At 39.0% G+C, this 15009-nt stretch overlaps 1 protein-coding gene across 4 annotated transcripts in view; it reads right to left on the bottom strand.

Annotated features, from left to right (window-relative positions):
* Positions 1 to 15009, bottom strand: part of LOC122866349 (nuclear receptor-binding protein 2-like) — a 42959-nt gene that overhangs the window by 6395 nt on the left and 21555 nt on the right. For all 4 annotated transcript variants that reach the window (XM_044175887.1, XM_044175888.1, XM_044175889.1 and 1 more), the window contains exons 2-4: positions 1634 to 1756; positions 527 to 628; positions 334 to 423 (exon numbers count right to left, since the gene is read on the bottom strand). In XM_044175887.1, the coding sequence (XP_044031822.1) occupies positions 334 to 423; positions 527 to 628; positions 1634 to 1756 (315 nt within the window). The remainder of the gene's footprint in view (positions 1 to 333; positions 424 to 526; positions 629 to 1633; positions 1757 to 15009) is intronic.

The raw sequence follows: 15009 nt of genomic DNA, 5'->3' as shown, positions 1-15009 counted from the left end.
TATAATACATTATAATACATTATTTCTCCCTCATTCTCAGGAACACACACAACACTTTTTTGCAATTTATGGCTTTGCATTATTGAATGAAAAACAGCAGATGTAGAAGCCAAAAGAGAGAAAAGAGCTGCTGGAGAAAAAGCAGGTTTCAAACCCACAACATTGCAAGGATAAAATATATGCCTGAGCAGATTGAGCCACCAGGGTGTCCTGTTACATCATCTCTAATCCTGCTAGAAATATGGATCTGAATAGCGATTGGACTGCAGTACCCTGTGCCACCACCATAGGACAGACTGAGTAAGCACACCAATACAGTATGTGACCACTAACCTTCACATTCATAGTCTTGTGGTTCTTCTTAGTTTTCTTCAGAAATTGCTTGAGGCTGCCCGACGACATGTATTCTGTGATGAATATAACCTGTGGGCCACAGATGGAGGAGGGAAAACTGTTAATTCACAAGTGTGAAAAAAAAAGAGGACAGAAAGAGAAAGAAAGACCAGAGAGGATAAAAGAATCATACCCGCGCCTGACTCTCCTTCATGTCCAGCCAGTACTTGTGGAACTTGACAATGTTGGGGTGTTCCACCTGCATCAGGTTCTCAAACATCTCTTTGATCTTCTCCTAAAAAACACACATGGGAACACACCTTCACATTACATCATGCCACAAATAAAGTCAAATATCAGTACCTTGGCCTTTACCAATAAAGCTAAAACTATCAGTCGATTACGTCATCAGTAAATTAATCAGCAACAATTTAGATAATTGATGAGTAATGTTTAAAGCAAAAATGACGTTCATAATTTCAAACTTCTAAAATGTTAATATTTGCTGGTTTTCTCAGTGCCCTTGGTTAATTAACTGAATGAATACCTTTGAGTTTTGGACACTTAGTCAAACAAAATAAGCAACTTTAATTTGTCAACTTAGACTCTGGGAACTTGTGCATTTTTTACTATTTTTTGACATTTTATAGACCAAACAGTTATGAAGAAAATAATCGGCAGATACATCAATAATAAAAGTAATCACGAAAGACCTCCAAGTCAAGGTCCTGGTGAGAAATCTGCTTGAAAAACATAATATGATATTTTGTGACTCTACATTTGAAATTTATATAAAGAGGTTTTCAGGGACAAAACAAATGCTGGAGGCAGTGTGGTGGCAGAACATTTTTATAGTTTATTTTCAGACTTGTTCTTTAATTTCTTCATATTGGCAAGGGATTGCTGAACAGATCATGAAAAAATGTTTATATTTTACCTGGGTAAAATCCCCAATAAACTCAAAGCGCTGGACTGTCAATTAAATAAAATATATCGAGAAATTGACCTTTGTCTTATGACCAAGATATGAACAATGTGTAAAATACTGGAAAAATTGACTATATATGTGTGACTATGAAATTTAACCCATATTATGTCATTGGAAGACCCTGTTCCTCTACAAGTATTGTGGTGCCCATGTCAACACACTCATTTTGTATGAAAATAGCAATAAAAATAAAGTTAAATAATACAATCATTAGTTGCAGCCCTAATCACCAAATTCTCTCTAAAACCACAATTTAGTTAAACAACAGTAAATACTGCCTGATTTGGCTGTAGGGAATAAGAGCCACAATACCTCCTGTGCTTTGAAGACCTTCTTGTCAGAGAAGAGCACCTCGTTCCACACCACCTCCACGCCCTCCTCTGTGTCCATGGCCAGAGAGGCACTTTCCACACCTGGGACATTACCTTGGCTCACCTGCGGGGGGCAGACAGAAACATATATAGGACTAATTTTGTACAACAAAGACTACATTAAACCTGCATTAATTTTACCACTTTGGGACAGCCATAACAAGCATCTTATAAAATCGATATGGTAAACTTGTTAGCAAACAGTTGCCTATTTACACATCCAGATACTGAGCAACATTAGCATTCATTTGGAGTCATGTTTGTTTCCATCTGATGAATGCAAGTCCAATATTCTCTCTCTTCTAGCTCTGTTTTTGGTCTCTACCATTTCTGCTGGAAATATCTGGCTCTTTAGCTGCTAAATGCTCCACTATGTTCACCAGCTACTCGTTAACTTTGTCTGTCTGCTGTTTGGTGACGACTCTATGATAGTGGCGAGAGTGAACCAAAACAGTAAAGTTGGGGTCCATAAAACCAAAACATTGAGCTGAAAGATGCTAAAACGTTCTGTAGAGCTAAGGGGAACTGCAGAGTTGATAATTATCTGTGGCTTCATGACTACAACCGACCCCTTTTATATAGCTGTAGTAATTTGATCCATTGTTAATATTTAAAAAAAATAACTAAATAGCAGCTTTAAGCAAAACGTGGTCAGGTGCACAATTCAATTCTGCCGCTCAAATACAGAAGCAATGCTAATACAATTTCTTATGACAGTATAATTGAGGTACCAAGACAGGTATATATAAATCAGCTGAAATCAGCTACTCAACAAAAGAAGCATGTCTGAAATGATTAGACATCACCCCTGCTGTGACTGTATATCTGACAGTGGTAGCTTCACTAATAAAAAGCTGAATCTACTGTCTATGAGGCATTATTTCTATTTAAACACCATCAAATTCAGTTTTCCATCCATTAGAGCACAAGAAGGCATTAGCGTTGATAGATGGAAGATGATTCTCGGTACTGAGGTTATGTTAAATGCTGCCAGCTAGCTATAACATGAGGATGAAGAGTAAAGAGGGGTGATAGGATGAGCAGCAGCTTGTGTAAAGAGGGAAGAGATGGATTAGCATGAGACAGAGAGGGAGAAGTGAGGGGATTGAATGTGGATGAGGGATTTAGAGAGATGAGACACAGGGCCACAAGATGGAGGAGGATGGCACCGGAGCTCCAAGAACTACAAAGAAAAAACGGGAGCAAAGAATGGAGTGGAGTGAAGTGGCAGTGGCTGGGTCTATAATCTGGCAGACGCACACAGCCCAAGGCTCCATCAGCGTTTATGTAACAGCGGCAAAGAGCTATAGACTGCTCATCACAGGATATTGCTGCCTCAGCTGGGCTGACCTGATGTAACCTCCTGATACTTTTATGCAGCAGGAGAGGTGTTGCGGTGAGTAGGGAGACTGGATTCGTGTTTAAAGTCCATTGCTAATAAGTGTTAACCATGACGCAAAACCCTCAATTCTTACTAATCCAGCATCTTGTGAAATTATTGGAGAATTGGTGTCACTTCCAGAGGAAGGCAGTTTAACTCAATTCAATAGCTGTCCCAGGATTTCCAAGGTTTTGCTACGGCAGTTTTTTGACCAGTGTTTTTCCACACATCACTAGATTGAGGTCTGCAACAAGAAATCTTTACCAACTCCAGGACCCTGACCTCTGACTTTTTTGATTTCCTCCAGGGATCAATGAAGTACAGGGCTGCCAGGCTAGCAACCAGGCATCAGCTTGTGGTTGCCGAAACTGAAAATAGTCACCTTATATTTTGAGTAATTAACATACTATGCAGTTATACATTAGCTTAATAATGAAAATGTGACATAAAAGTTAATTATTGATTTTATACATATCAGAGATTACGTCACAGAGAGCAGGTTTTCACGATGAGTCAGTCAGTTCAGTTATTCTTAGTCATTTTTGTTTCATTGAGGGTCTATTGACCTTTACTTTTATTTACTTGCTCAACAGCAGATAAAAGAAAAGTCAAGGACAGAAACAGTCTGAACAATGTTGTTGAGATTGTTGGTGTCAGACAGAGGGATCTGGGTTCTTTTTGTGACCATCAAATCATCGGGAAATCAATGTGCATATTAACTGAACCCTCCAGACCACATCTTAGCAAGTGAATTCCCATTGCTGCCTTCAGTCACTATGCTCTACCTGCCTGTAAAAGTAATCGTTATTCAACGTCCTTTATCCCACCTTCTATATCCCTCTTCTAAATTCTTCAATGGTCTTTTTTTATTCTTTAATACACCTTCACTACTTTGTATATTTGTTTTGAAATTTTTGCACATATATATATATACTCTCAAGCTCCCAGGGCAGGTTTTTTTTGGGGGTTTTTTACTGTTTTTTTCGCTGGCGCATTGCTACACTTCTTTCCATCCATGTATGTCCCCAAGCAAACCGGGGACCCATTCATAAAAACTTTGCTCCATAGTTCTGCAAGTGGTCAGAAACTCCACAGGGGACATTTCAATGACTGGAGGTCAGCAAAAACAAGACAAGGATGTTAAGTTGCTCTTTAAAATATCCCTGAAGTGAAACTAAGGGACCCAAACCATGAAAACAACTCCTGACTAAAAGTGCACATAGTTCAAGCTCAAAAACAAATACAGTGGATCTCTTTCAACCAGATGTAAAGTAGATCTACAACATATTGCTTGTTGAAATCTGCACTGTAACAATTTCCTGTTGAATTTAATAAAATGCACTCCTCCCTCTATGTTCACTCTGCTCTAACCTGAGCCTGCATCTTTCATAGAAGACAGGCCTATATGTAAACTGGGCTGTATTCAGACATTTTAGACATTTAGAAAAACAGCAAGCATACCTGACACTCCATCATGTCTGTGGTCTTAAATGTCAGCTGGGCGTCTGTGACGGGGTAGCGACTGAACAACTATTATTTATGCTTCTCTCTCCACCTCAATTCCTACTTATTACTGCTAAATGCTAACCAGTGATATAGTCTACAGAGCCCCACTTGTACTACGTTTCATGACATGTCAAAAACGTCTTTCACAGGAGGAGGTTTGTTAGCCGAACCAAACAAGCAGAGGACAAACAGCAATCAGAGCGACCACAAAAGCTGCTTAAATAAATATTCTGATTTTGTATTCAGACTTTTCAGACGCCGCAGATATTTTCATGAAATAAACCAGCCTCAAGAAAAAAAGAATTGTTCCACCAAATGTTTTTAGCCACTGTGGTTTGTTTATTGCTCAACGTACAGTACAGTGCAGTTGTAAAGCTCTCTGCAGGGTTTTCTTTACAGGCAAGGTGGGCAGCAGAGGAGACATGACATATAATCTCACTACTCCCGCTCTACATGAGATGATAATCTGATTACTGGTATTACAGAGCTGGAACACAATGCTCTGACTCGCTGACAACAGGGGGAATTTCTTTGCTTCAATAGCTATCAGGAGGGAATCATGTCAGTTCCCCTCTGGCGTCAGGGCTCAGCTGTGGTTTATTTTCTCTAGATGTTGAGAAACACTCGGTCCGCAGTCCCAGTGTGTACGTCCCAGGAGGTTTAGCGAGGTCTGTTGCCTGGTCGTGGTAGCGTGAGACTCGTAAACAGCACACTGGATGCTCGGCTGCGATTGGCTGCTGGAAGGGAGGTGGGTTTAGGGTGTGGAAAGGGATTTAGGGATCGTGTGTTCATGTCAAAACAACACCAACTTCTATTCTGAAGTTTGTTAACTCTACATCTGAGCTGGGTAAAACTGGATCTTGAAGGATGTCACTAACCTCTCATTACCTCGCCACACAATTTATTCCTGTGTATTTCTCACTCACATGTTGGTGTTGTTGGTATGATATTCTCTTTATTTTGATTTGTAAAAGAAAAATACTACTTCAGAGATATTTCAAGTAACGAAACAGAGAAACCTGCTATTGTAAGATCTGTTGTAAGAGCTTCTTCAGTGTAACTTGGTCCACTTTTAATGATGGCCACCAAAAGTAGGAGAACAGAACTCTGACAGGTGACTGATCACTTCCCTCTCTTCCTACTTGCAGTTTCCTACTTGAAGTTTCTGCTTTGACACCTTCATTTTATTGTTTACTGTTTATGGGATTCCCATTAGTTTCTGCTAACGTGTTTGCTAGTCTTTCTGGGGTCCATAAATGCAGTCTAACAACCCAGCAATAAATCTTCCCTTCATGAAGGTTATAATGTTCCTTTTTTGTTGGAACTGTTTAAGAGAGGCGTTGATTCAACTTTATGGTCATTTTGGAAGCTGCAGTTTGTGCTGCTTCTGAATTGTACTTTTTGTCCACTCCATTTAAATCAATGAGGTTAGACTTGAAGCTAAAATCCAAGTCGAGGATTTCTCCTCTACAACATGATTACAAACATTGGCTGGACTATTTGCAGTTTGATTGCCCAGAATCAGACTAGGATCTCTTACATTTGGCACAAGGCCAGCGAATTATCTCAAAATGAGAAAAGGTGAGTGACGAGTCAGACAGAGGGAGAACGGACAGAGGGAGGATTAAGAGAGGACTAAACTACAGTACGGCAGCTCTTTCAGTGTGATTGTCCCTGCAGAGACATCTTATATGAAAGAGCGTCTTTGTCTGAGACTGTGTGTGGGTCCCAGCCTCACAGTAACAAAGAGCTTTGTCTCCTACACGTCAGTATCTCGCCTCATACCTCGACGATGAGCCGATACGCCGCACCACATTAATATTTAATGAGCAGATTCTGCTAGCAAAGGCTACACCCAAGTAATCTGCATTACGCTGTACTGGATACTTGCTAGGTGTCTGTGTACTGTATGTAAATGAGTACAGGCTTCTTTGTGCTTTCTCTCTCTCTCAGAGATTTCACTGGCATCAAAGAGGAGCAGGATCAAAGAGTTGGAATGAAATGTTGTGGTAAAGGGAAGAGAAATCATTTCTCACTCTGCAATGTGGGTGTGTGAATAAGGGAAAAAGATGCACCCCGTTAAGTGTTTGACATAGGTGTTCAATGTCTTATAATTAAATAAATAGTCTTAGATTACTTTACAGTTTGCAATTTAGATGAGGTGGCTAGTAACTACTGCTGAAAAGATTTGTCAGTTCAACAGTCAATTGTCAGAAAATGTGCTTTCCCCCCCTCTTTCTTTTCTACTTATTGAGTAATATTAAGTCATAGTCAAGTAAAAAATAGCCTTCATTGGTTGGTTACAGCTTCTAAATGTGACAATTTAACTGCTTAATTACTTTGAGTTTGAGTACATTTTAAGACATTATTCTTTCTCTTAATTTGTCATTATTTTTGTCATTTCACAGACAACTTTTAATGAACTAATAAAAAAAATCAATAGATGACTCAACAATGAAAAAATTATTTTAGAATCATACTATTCTCTAGGATCACACATATTTTTCAAGTATTACAACCGTACATCATCTGACCTCTGACATCTGAGTCAGTGGACAGCCAGAAAAAGATCAGGGAGGCCATCCCACCTCTTATCATTTCTGTACCCTAATGAAGACTGTGAGACTACAGTTGAAAGCTCCAGAAAAAGCTAATAAGTGGACATTGAGTAGAAACTTCTTAAAAAGGTTAAAGGGGTAGATTGTGTACTGCACTTCCATAAGAGATAGATTATAGAAGCAACACAGCAACACTGGATCCTACATTTCCCATAATGCAACTGAACAGCATTTTTCTTCAGACCCTGCCTGCCTCCTGAATGCCCACTTGTTTCAAACTCCACACTTTCAGTTTGCAATTCAGGCTTTCTGTTAAACATTTCCTAAGTCTCAAGCCCAAGCTCAGATAACCTTGATGACATTATCAGGGTTATTTTTTATTGGACGGCTCCCTCTGGAACCACAGAGGACATTATAACACTGCTTTCTGCTTTTTTTTCTTTTACCATTAATTTATCGTTTTTCATCTATAAAACACTGTTCCGTTTCACAAACATGCGCTAATGAGAACATCAAAGCAAACCAGACTTTACAGCGAATACACTGAACAACCATGGAGACCACTCGCTGCTCAATGAGCCATCTCGCACTCTCCCTGTTTCCTGTCTGGTCAGTGTCGGGGCCTCAGCCACTGACCGTCTGCTGACCTCCACCAGCTAAACAAGCTGATCTACAGTCCACCTCCCACGTCTCTTTCTCTTTCTATTGCCCCAGGATGTCACATGTGCAGCACACAATCAGGTCAGCGTCTCGGACAGTGTGTGCATGTCCGCTCAGCGTGAAGAAAAACGTGATGGCACCAGCCAAGTCAAACAGGGGATGGGAAATGTGCAACTCAACCCTCTAAATTTCCAAGTTAGATGGCCGCGTATATCTGCTTGATAGATTTTTAATCATCAGACATAATCGTGTTAACTTGTCTGGAGCATTTCTCAAATTAATGCCCGTCATATGCCACATTATCTAATTTAAACTGCTGCCAGGATCTCGACTTTCAAGAGCGTAAGAGGTTCGAACCCTTACAAAGGACACACAAGGTCACACAAGGTCACACAGGCTCATGAGCAGATATCAGACAGATCAGACCCCATCACATCTCACTTATTAATTTTCTAATGGAGCAGTTAAAGCTCCACACTAAGAGGAATGTAGGACAGCAAGGTGGGTTAGCAGAGTAGATGGATACAGAGGGGAGAACTGCTGCAAAACAAACACAAAACAGGACACAACATAGTCCAAGTTATTCAGCACCTTTCATGAAGCTCTGCTGATAATTCAAAATCAGAAACGAAGAATTTTATATCTTGTTGTGCTGTAAAAATATAACCAATTTTAATTTAAAAAAGGCTTAGTCCTGTAAACAAAAAACTTCCACAAAGAGAATCAACCTTGACAAAGTCCTGCACTTTTGTACGTAACTGGGACATGATAAGCATTATGAAGCCTTCACAAAAGATTAGAAAGTGTTTGGTTTCTGCAGACGCTGTGTCTTTCAAATATAGCAGTTGGTTTTGCAGTTGTGTTTCAGTTTGTACCCGGGCTACAAGATTACACTAGCCCCGCTGTCCTCGCTCCCATTGTCACAGTGACAAAGCTGCAGATTTATAAGGCCAGCGGGAGAGAGATTGCAAAACGACAACTGCATTAAGAAGCTGCTCTGACTGGGATGTGATAAGCATGGGAAGTGTTGGGCAGCCTCATTACATAAGGCTTTTACCCATCAATAGTGATTCCTCCGAAATGAGGCTCTGATCTCACGTCTACCTGCAGGACAGAGTCGGGTGAACATGGATGAGTGAGTGTGAGGGTTATATACCGTATACATGTGTGAAGGAGTGTTGTTTTCACATCAATTTACACTGGAAGTCAGAGACGTTAATTAACAATCCTTGAGTCGAGGGCGGGGTTTCAATAACACTTTATCAAATTCAAATCCGTAAGAATGCCTTAATGCCTCATGAGTGCCTTACTACTTAAGAAATAAAACTCAAATATAATACTAGCCTTTAGTTTTGAGACAGATATTAAAACAAGAGAATGTTTTAATAACTTGCTTCGAGGAATACAGACCCATTTATTTATTAAAAGTCACTCCATTACCTCTAAAAAAAAAATTTTTCCACAGGCCATATATGAGGCTATTTCCTTGAAACACATTGAAGTAGATTTGGCATTGTCATTCTTCTACATCATATCAATACACCAACAATTAATAATGCCATTTTAATAAATCATAATTGTTTGTGTATACTGAAGCAATACGGTCATTAGGTAACTCAGATACTTAATACTCGAGCTGGATATTGTTTAAAATGTTTGAGACTGCTGCCAATACGATCAGTTTCAGTTCTAATACTAAAACAGTAACATTTTCTATACCTTAGTTTGAATATAGCCCTGTTTATTTACAGAACCGCCTTTTTAAATTAATTAATTAAATGTGCCAAACTTCTTCATCCATATGTGTATAATGTTGCCTTAAAAATAAATTCCTGATTTAGATCACAAAATATCTTATCAAAAAATGAGTCACTAAGACTCTTAACTGCTTTAGATACTTGACAGTTTTCGATACTCTCTGCTATGGACATATTTTGGTCTGTACTTTGGTTACCAGTCAGACTCAAAACATTCCAATACTAATTTTTCAGATATTATATTATTATATAATTAGTTAAATTGCTACCTGAATGTTTTGTGAATTACACTTTGCAAAAAAAAAAATTGGGAGAAGATTTTAGTCTATAAATTGTCAGAAAATAGAGAAAATACCCATTACAACGTGACGTCCTCAAAAAGTTTGTTTTGTCTAACAGTCCCAAATTCAAAAATATTCAATTTACAGTCATATAAAACAGAAAAAGGCAAATGTTTGCCAATTTTGCTTCATAAATGACTTCAGTGATAAATCAAATGCTAACAGTTAATTTTCTGTTGCTTGACTAATTGATTAATCAACTAATAATTTCAGCACTAATTAGAATCCAACTCTACTTGAGTCAGAGCATCACTCAGATGAACCTGTGCACTCTGCTGTGAACCCTGAGCATAAATATGTCCAGGTCAAACCCCTAAACCTTCCTGGAGCCGTCGAGTCAGTGAGCCGAAAAGCCCCACTGCCCTTTAAACACACAGCTATCTGTTTCAACCAATCAAACATTCCTGTGTTCAAGTGGATAGAAACAACAAGAGGTCAGGGACATTCTATCTGCATAACTACATTTTCCTGCTCAACGTCTTAAGAACTGACATTTGTAACATTTACGGGGTAAAAGGACGACACAAAGATTCATTTTCCTGTTGTTAACAAACTCGACATTGCTTAAGACTAAAAACAAGTTTACAAAATAGAAATTCAGTAGCTGATGGCGGGCATTTATCTTGTTTTTCTGTTTCATTCATGAGTGAGATACGTATCTCTCTATCTGTTAATCTAGCATGCCGAATATGAGTGGTAGATCTGATGAGCACACGAACCAGCATCTTGGAGAGAATAGGAAGGGCCTACGTGGGAGAAATAACACCCTGCTTTATCACACCTCAGCAACCACCTGGCTCTGTGTTTGCCTCTCCTTTACTGCGAGAGGTTAAAACAGCATAATGTAGCAAGATAAATCATTATCATGCTCTGTTATCACCACAGTGTTCTCTGTTATGGCTTTTCCCCTCAAACAATCACTGGAAGTTATTACAACATTGCAGTCATTTATCATGTATCTGATGAGAGTTATGCTGATTTTACAGGACAAATGTAACAGAAAGGGGAAGCCGTGCAACCAGGTTGAGAGTCGAACTCACAATGTCACAACCACAACTGAGCGTAATAAATAAATTATTTCAGAATTTTTCTGTTGGCGCTGTACAAAGCAAAAAGTTTTTTTGCACGTTTTTGTCTTGTCACCTCATAGTCTGATGTTTTATCCCTGTGCATGTATTATGATATGTCTTTAAATCCTCAATTTTGATTAGATACTACTAGACAAGATACTTGGAATTCACATTATAAAACATATATATAGATTTAGCACTATTGGCAGCTCGGAAACACATTACCAGTCAATGGAAATCTACTAAATTGCAAACTCTTTCACAATGGTGGATTGAGCTCACAAATTATACTATGATTGACAAGACTTATTACAATATGAAAGGGAATCCACAATAATGAAGCCTGACCGATACTGGGTTTTTGAGGCAGATACCAATATCTGAGAATTTAAAAAAATCAGATTTCACAACAGGCAGCTGTTTTCAGAGAAAAAGCAATGAAAACCCACTGTACTCTTCCTGCTCAGCACCAAACAGCAGACAGCCGCATTTATAGACTAGCTGGTGAACATAGTGGAGCATTTAGCAGCTAAAGCACCAGATATTAGTTAAAAGAGAGTGAATTATTGTACTTACATTCATCAAGTTGCAAGAAACACAACTCCAAATGAATGATAATGTTGTCCCATATCTCCTAGATGTCAAGCCACTGTTTGCTAACAAACATATCATATGAACTTAAAAAGTGTTGAAGTGTCAGTGGTGTGTTCACAGTGTGTTTCTGCTGCCCCCAAAAGGCCCAAAAGATCCGTTATTGCAGGTTTAACAAACACACAACATAAAGAAACATGTTTGATTATGTTTTTTTTTTTTTTTACAGAATCATGACCAAGATATGTACTGAGTAGGGCATTTTACAGTTGAAAAATAAACTTGTCGACTATGTAATAGGGACGCTCTTTCTACCTATGGCTTTACTCTACTGCAATATCTTGTTACTTATCATTCGACATGTTCGACATATCTTTGATAAGCTAAGACTGGAAACCATTTAAAGAAGTGAGCTGAATCTTTATATATATGTAAAGACCTTAATAATCAAGATCAAGACTTTAATAATACATTTTTGTGTATTAGTATCATAAGTTGTTTTTATGTGTCCCTTTGTCAGACATTTCACATTGTAATTTGTGCTCAGTTTATTGATGGGTAAGTATTGGTCATATATGTGGTGTGATATGTCCAAAATACAATCATTTTAATGAAGAAAAAAGCATTGGGGCAAACAACCAGAGGTGGGTTCAAGGGGGAATTATTTGAAACGTGTCAAATATTTGTGCTTCATTTCACATGAATCCTTAATTCGATAAAATACAATTTTATGCCTGAATAAAACATTACATGTTGGGATAAATATGTTTTGTCTTGTGGCGAGGCTTCCCTTCCTCCCTCTGGGAGAGTCCAAGGTTAACGAGGTTGACCTGTTGTGCGCGTCATTTTTAATAAAGCGAAAAGACCTTGGATTAAAAGGCGGTCCAGTCATGTCCTATAGAGCATCACACTCGCCACATAAAATTAGTTTGCATAGAAGAAAAGCTGCCTGTAAAGCTGCATATTTTGTTGGCTCTAATCATCCATTGTTTCACACCAAAGGAAAGCTGTGGATGGGACAAAAATTCCTATCACCAGCCACTTGTGTTTAAATGGGATTGTGCTGGATTGTAAGTGGGTTAATGCTGCAGTGATGAATCGATCAGATATGCTGAAACTGAGATTTGATCTCACTATCTCTCCTGCAGCAGCAACAACATGCAGGATAATTCCTTCAGACCAGACATCCTTACATAACCTTGCAGTGATTACCCTGATTCACTAATTTTACAGCTTCGGTAGAGGTAGAGATCCATGCTGAGTCATAATTGTAGAAAATTTATATGAATCATGAACGGCTCTCCTCTCAGGGATTGATTGATGGTACAGCTGCTTAACATACTTACACTTCACACCCCATTCACACAGTAAGGAAGTCTTAATGAATCAACCAAATCTGCCACTGCCGTCAGGTAAAACTGCCTTTTTCTCCTTGACTGACTTATAAACTTCTGAATGACATCTCCTTTCCAGTATCTGTTTTGAACAGGAAGATGCTCTTTAAATGATGGCCCAGTCCCAGTGTCCGGCCTTGCAGACTCACTGACCCTGACTCAAGTCCAGGATGGATCCGTTTTTTCCCCCGGTGCAAACAGCAAGTTATTAAGGGCTCTCTCGCGGACTTATTCAGCCCTTTATGCATTTTCCATCAGTCTGCAGTCAGTGGTGGAATGTAACTAAGTGTATTTACTCAAGTGCTCCACTTACTCTACTTGAGTAAGGTTTCCATGTTTTGCAGCTTTATACTTGTTCTCCAGTACATTTCAGAGGCATTGTCCTCTTACTCCACTGCACTGATTTGACAGCTATAGCTACTACTTACTATACAAATAAATATTTAACAAATGTTCTGTACTTTTTCAAGTATATTTTCTGGCTCTTTAGCTGCTAAATGCTCCACTTTATTCGACAGAAAGTTACTAACTTTGTCTGTCTGTTTGGTGCTGGTAGTGTACAGTTGGTTCATCAGAGCTTTTTGGTTGAAGACAGCTGCATGTTACAGCAGAAAACACTTGTGAGAGCATTGAGAATTAACTGTAAAATTGCAGGCTGTCAAACCAAAACAACGAGTTAAAAGATGCTAAAAAGCTTCATAGGGCTCAGGAGGAACTACAGAGTCGGGTGATCATTTTCTGTGGGTTCATCACATAGTCATTTGATCCATTGTTAATATAAAAACAGCTTTAAGTAAGATTTGAATTCAGGACTTTAACTTGAGTTGAGTATTTTTACATTGTATTATTGCTACTTTTACTTAAAGAATCTGAATACTTTTCCATCAGTCTGCAGCGCTGGATGACAGGGGAAGTCTAAAATCATCCAGAAACTGTACTTCTATATTCTCTGAAGTCATGAGTATGTTGATGTATTTTTATCTGTTTTCATCAAACAACATCACTAAAGATTTATATTCAGAAAGTGAGAAAGAAACACTTTTATGGAACTATACACATAGGTAGATTTGAGCCTCGTACTTTACTGGCCAGAGAAATGCCTGTTATTTCAGTGCTGTTTCATTCCTCATTGACAATTTGAAGCACTGGCACTTGATGACGTCAAGTTTGTGGGGTTTCAGTGCTTAGGTCTGGGGTGGACACTGGAGTGGGCTGCTGATTTACTGAGGCTTCAAAGTCCAAGATTTGCTTTTGATTTTGATTATAATTACTTAGTGTCACCCACAAATTCACTCACATATCCACAATTCTGGCACCAAAGACTTTCAAAGAGAGGAGAAGGTTTACAAAACTAGGATGTAGTGTTTCGCAATTGGTCATTTTTTTTCGCGTATGGTCTAGTTCTTGGAATAGAAGCAGCGGTTCTAACTAGGCTGCTAAAAAGATGTGTGTGTTTGCCTTGACCTGAAACTGGCCCCCTTCCCGTTTCTTTAAAACACATTGACTGTGTTCTTGGAAACTCCTAAGAGGGTCTGGCAGAGTCCGCCCGAGAATTAAAGTTCTCCATAAAGTGGATAATTTCTACAAACTGGATTACCCAATTCATGCTTGTAAATCCACACACACTGCTTGCTTCATTGCTACTACAAACCCAGCGGAAGAGCAACATGTTATATGAGCTCCACCGACTGCAAAGGTTACTGCAGTACAGCTTTCCAGCAAGCAAAAAGGGGTGACTCAGGGTAAAACTTTAAAGACTTGGCAAACAGTGCAAAGGCTTATTGAGTATTTGCCACAGTAGCCAGCCAGCAACAGTTAAAAGCTTGGTTTGAGTGCAGTAGCAGCGTGCATGTTGGGACTGACATTAGCTCGTAACACTCCCATTACTGGAGGCAAGAGCAGGAAAACCACATTGTCAAGCAGAAGAAACCAGTTAAGATAGGTGTGAGAATGCAGTTAAGTAGAAGTTTCTCTCTCGCAGCTATTGTTGCATTTATAGGCCTCAATTAGTCAAGTGGCTGATATTGAGCCTGTTAAGAAGGCCCCATGTGGTGAAACA

The sequence above is a fragment of the Siniperca chuatsi genome, linkage group LG19 (assembly GCF_020085105.1).
Source record: "Siniperca chuatsi isolate FFG_IHB_CAS linkage group LG19, ASM2008510v1, whole genome shotgun sequence".
Classification (NCBI taxonomy): domain Eukaryota; kingdom Metazoa; phylum Chordata; class Actinopteri; order Centrarchiformes; family Sinipercidae; genus Siniperca; species Siniperca chuatsi.
This window is presented reverse-complemented; position numbering and strand designations above follow the sequence as displayed.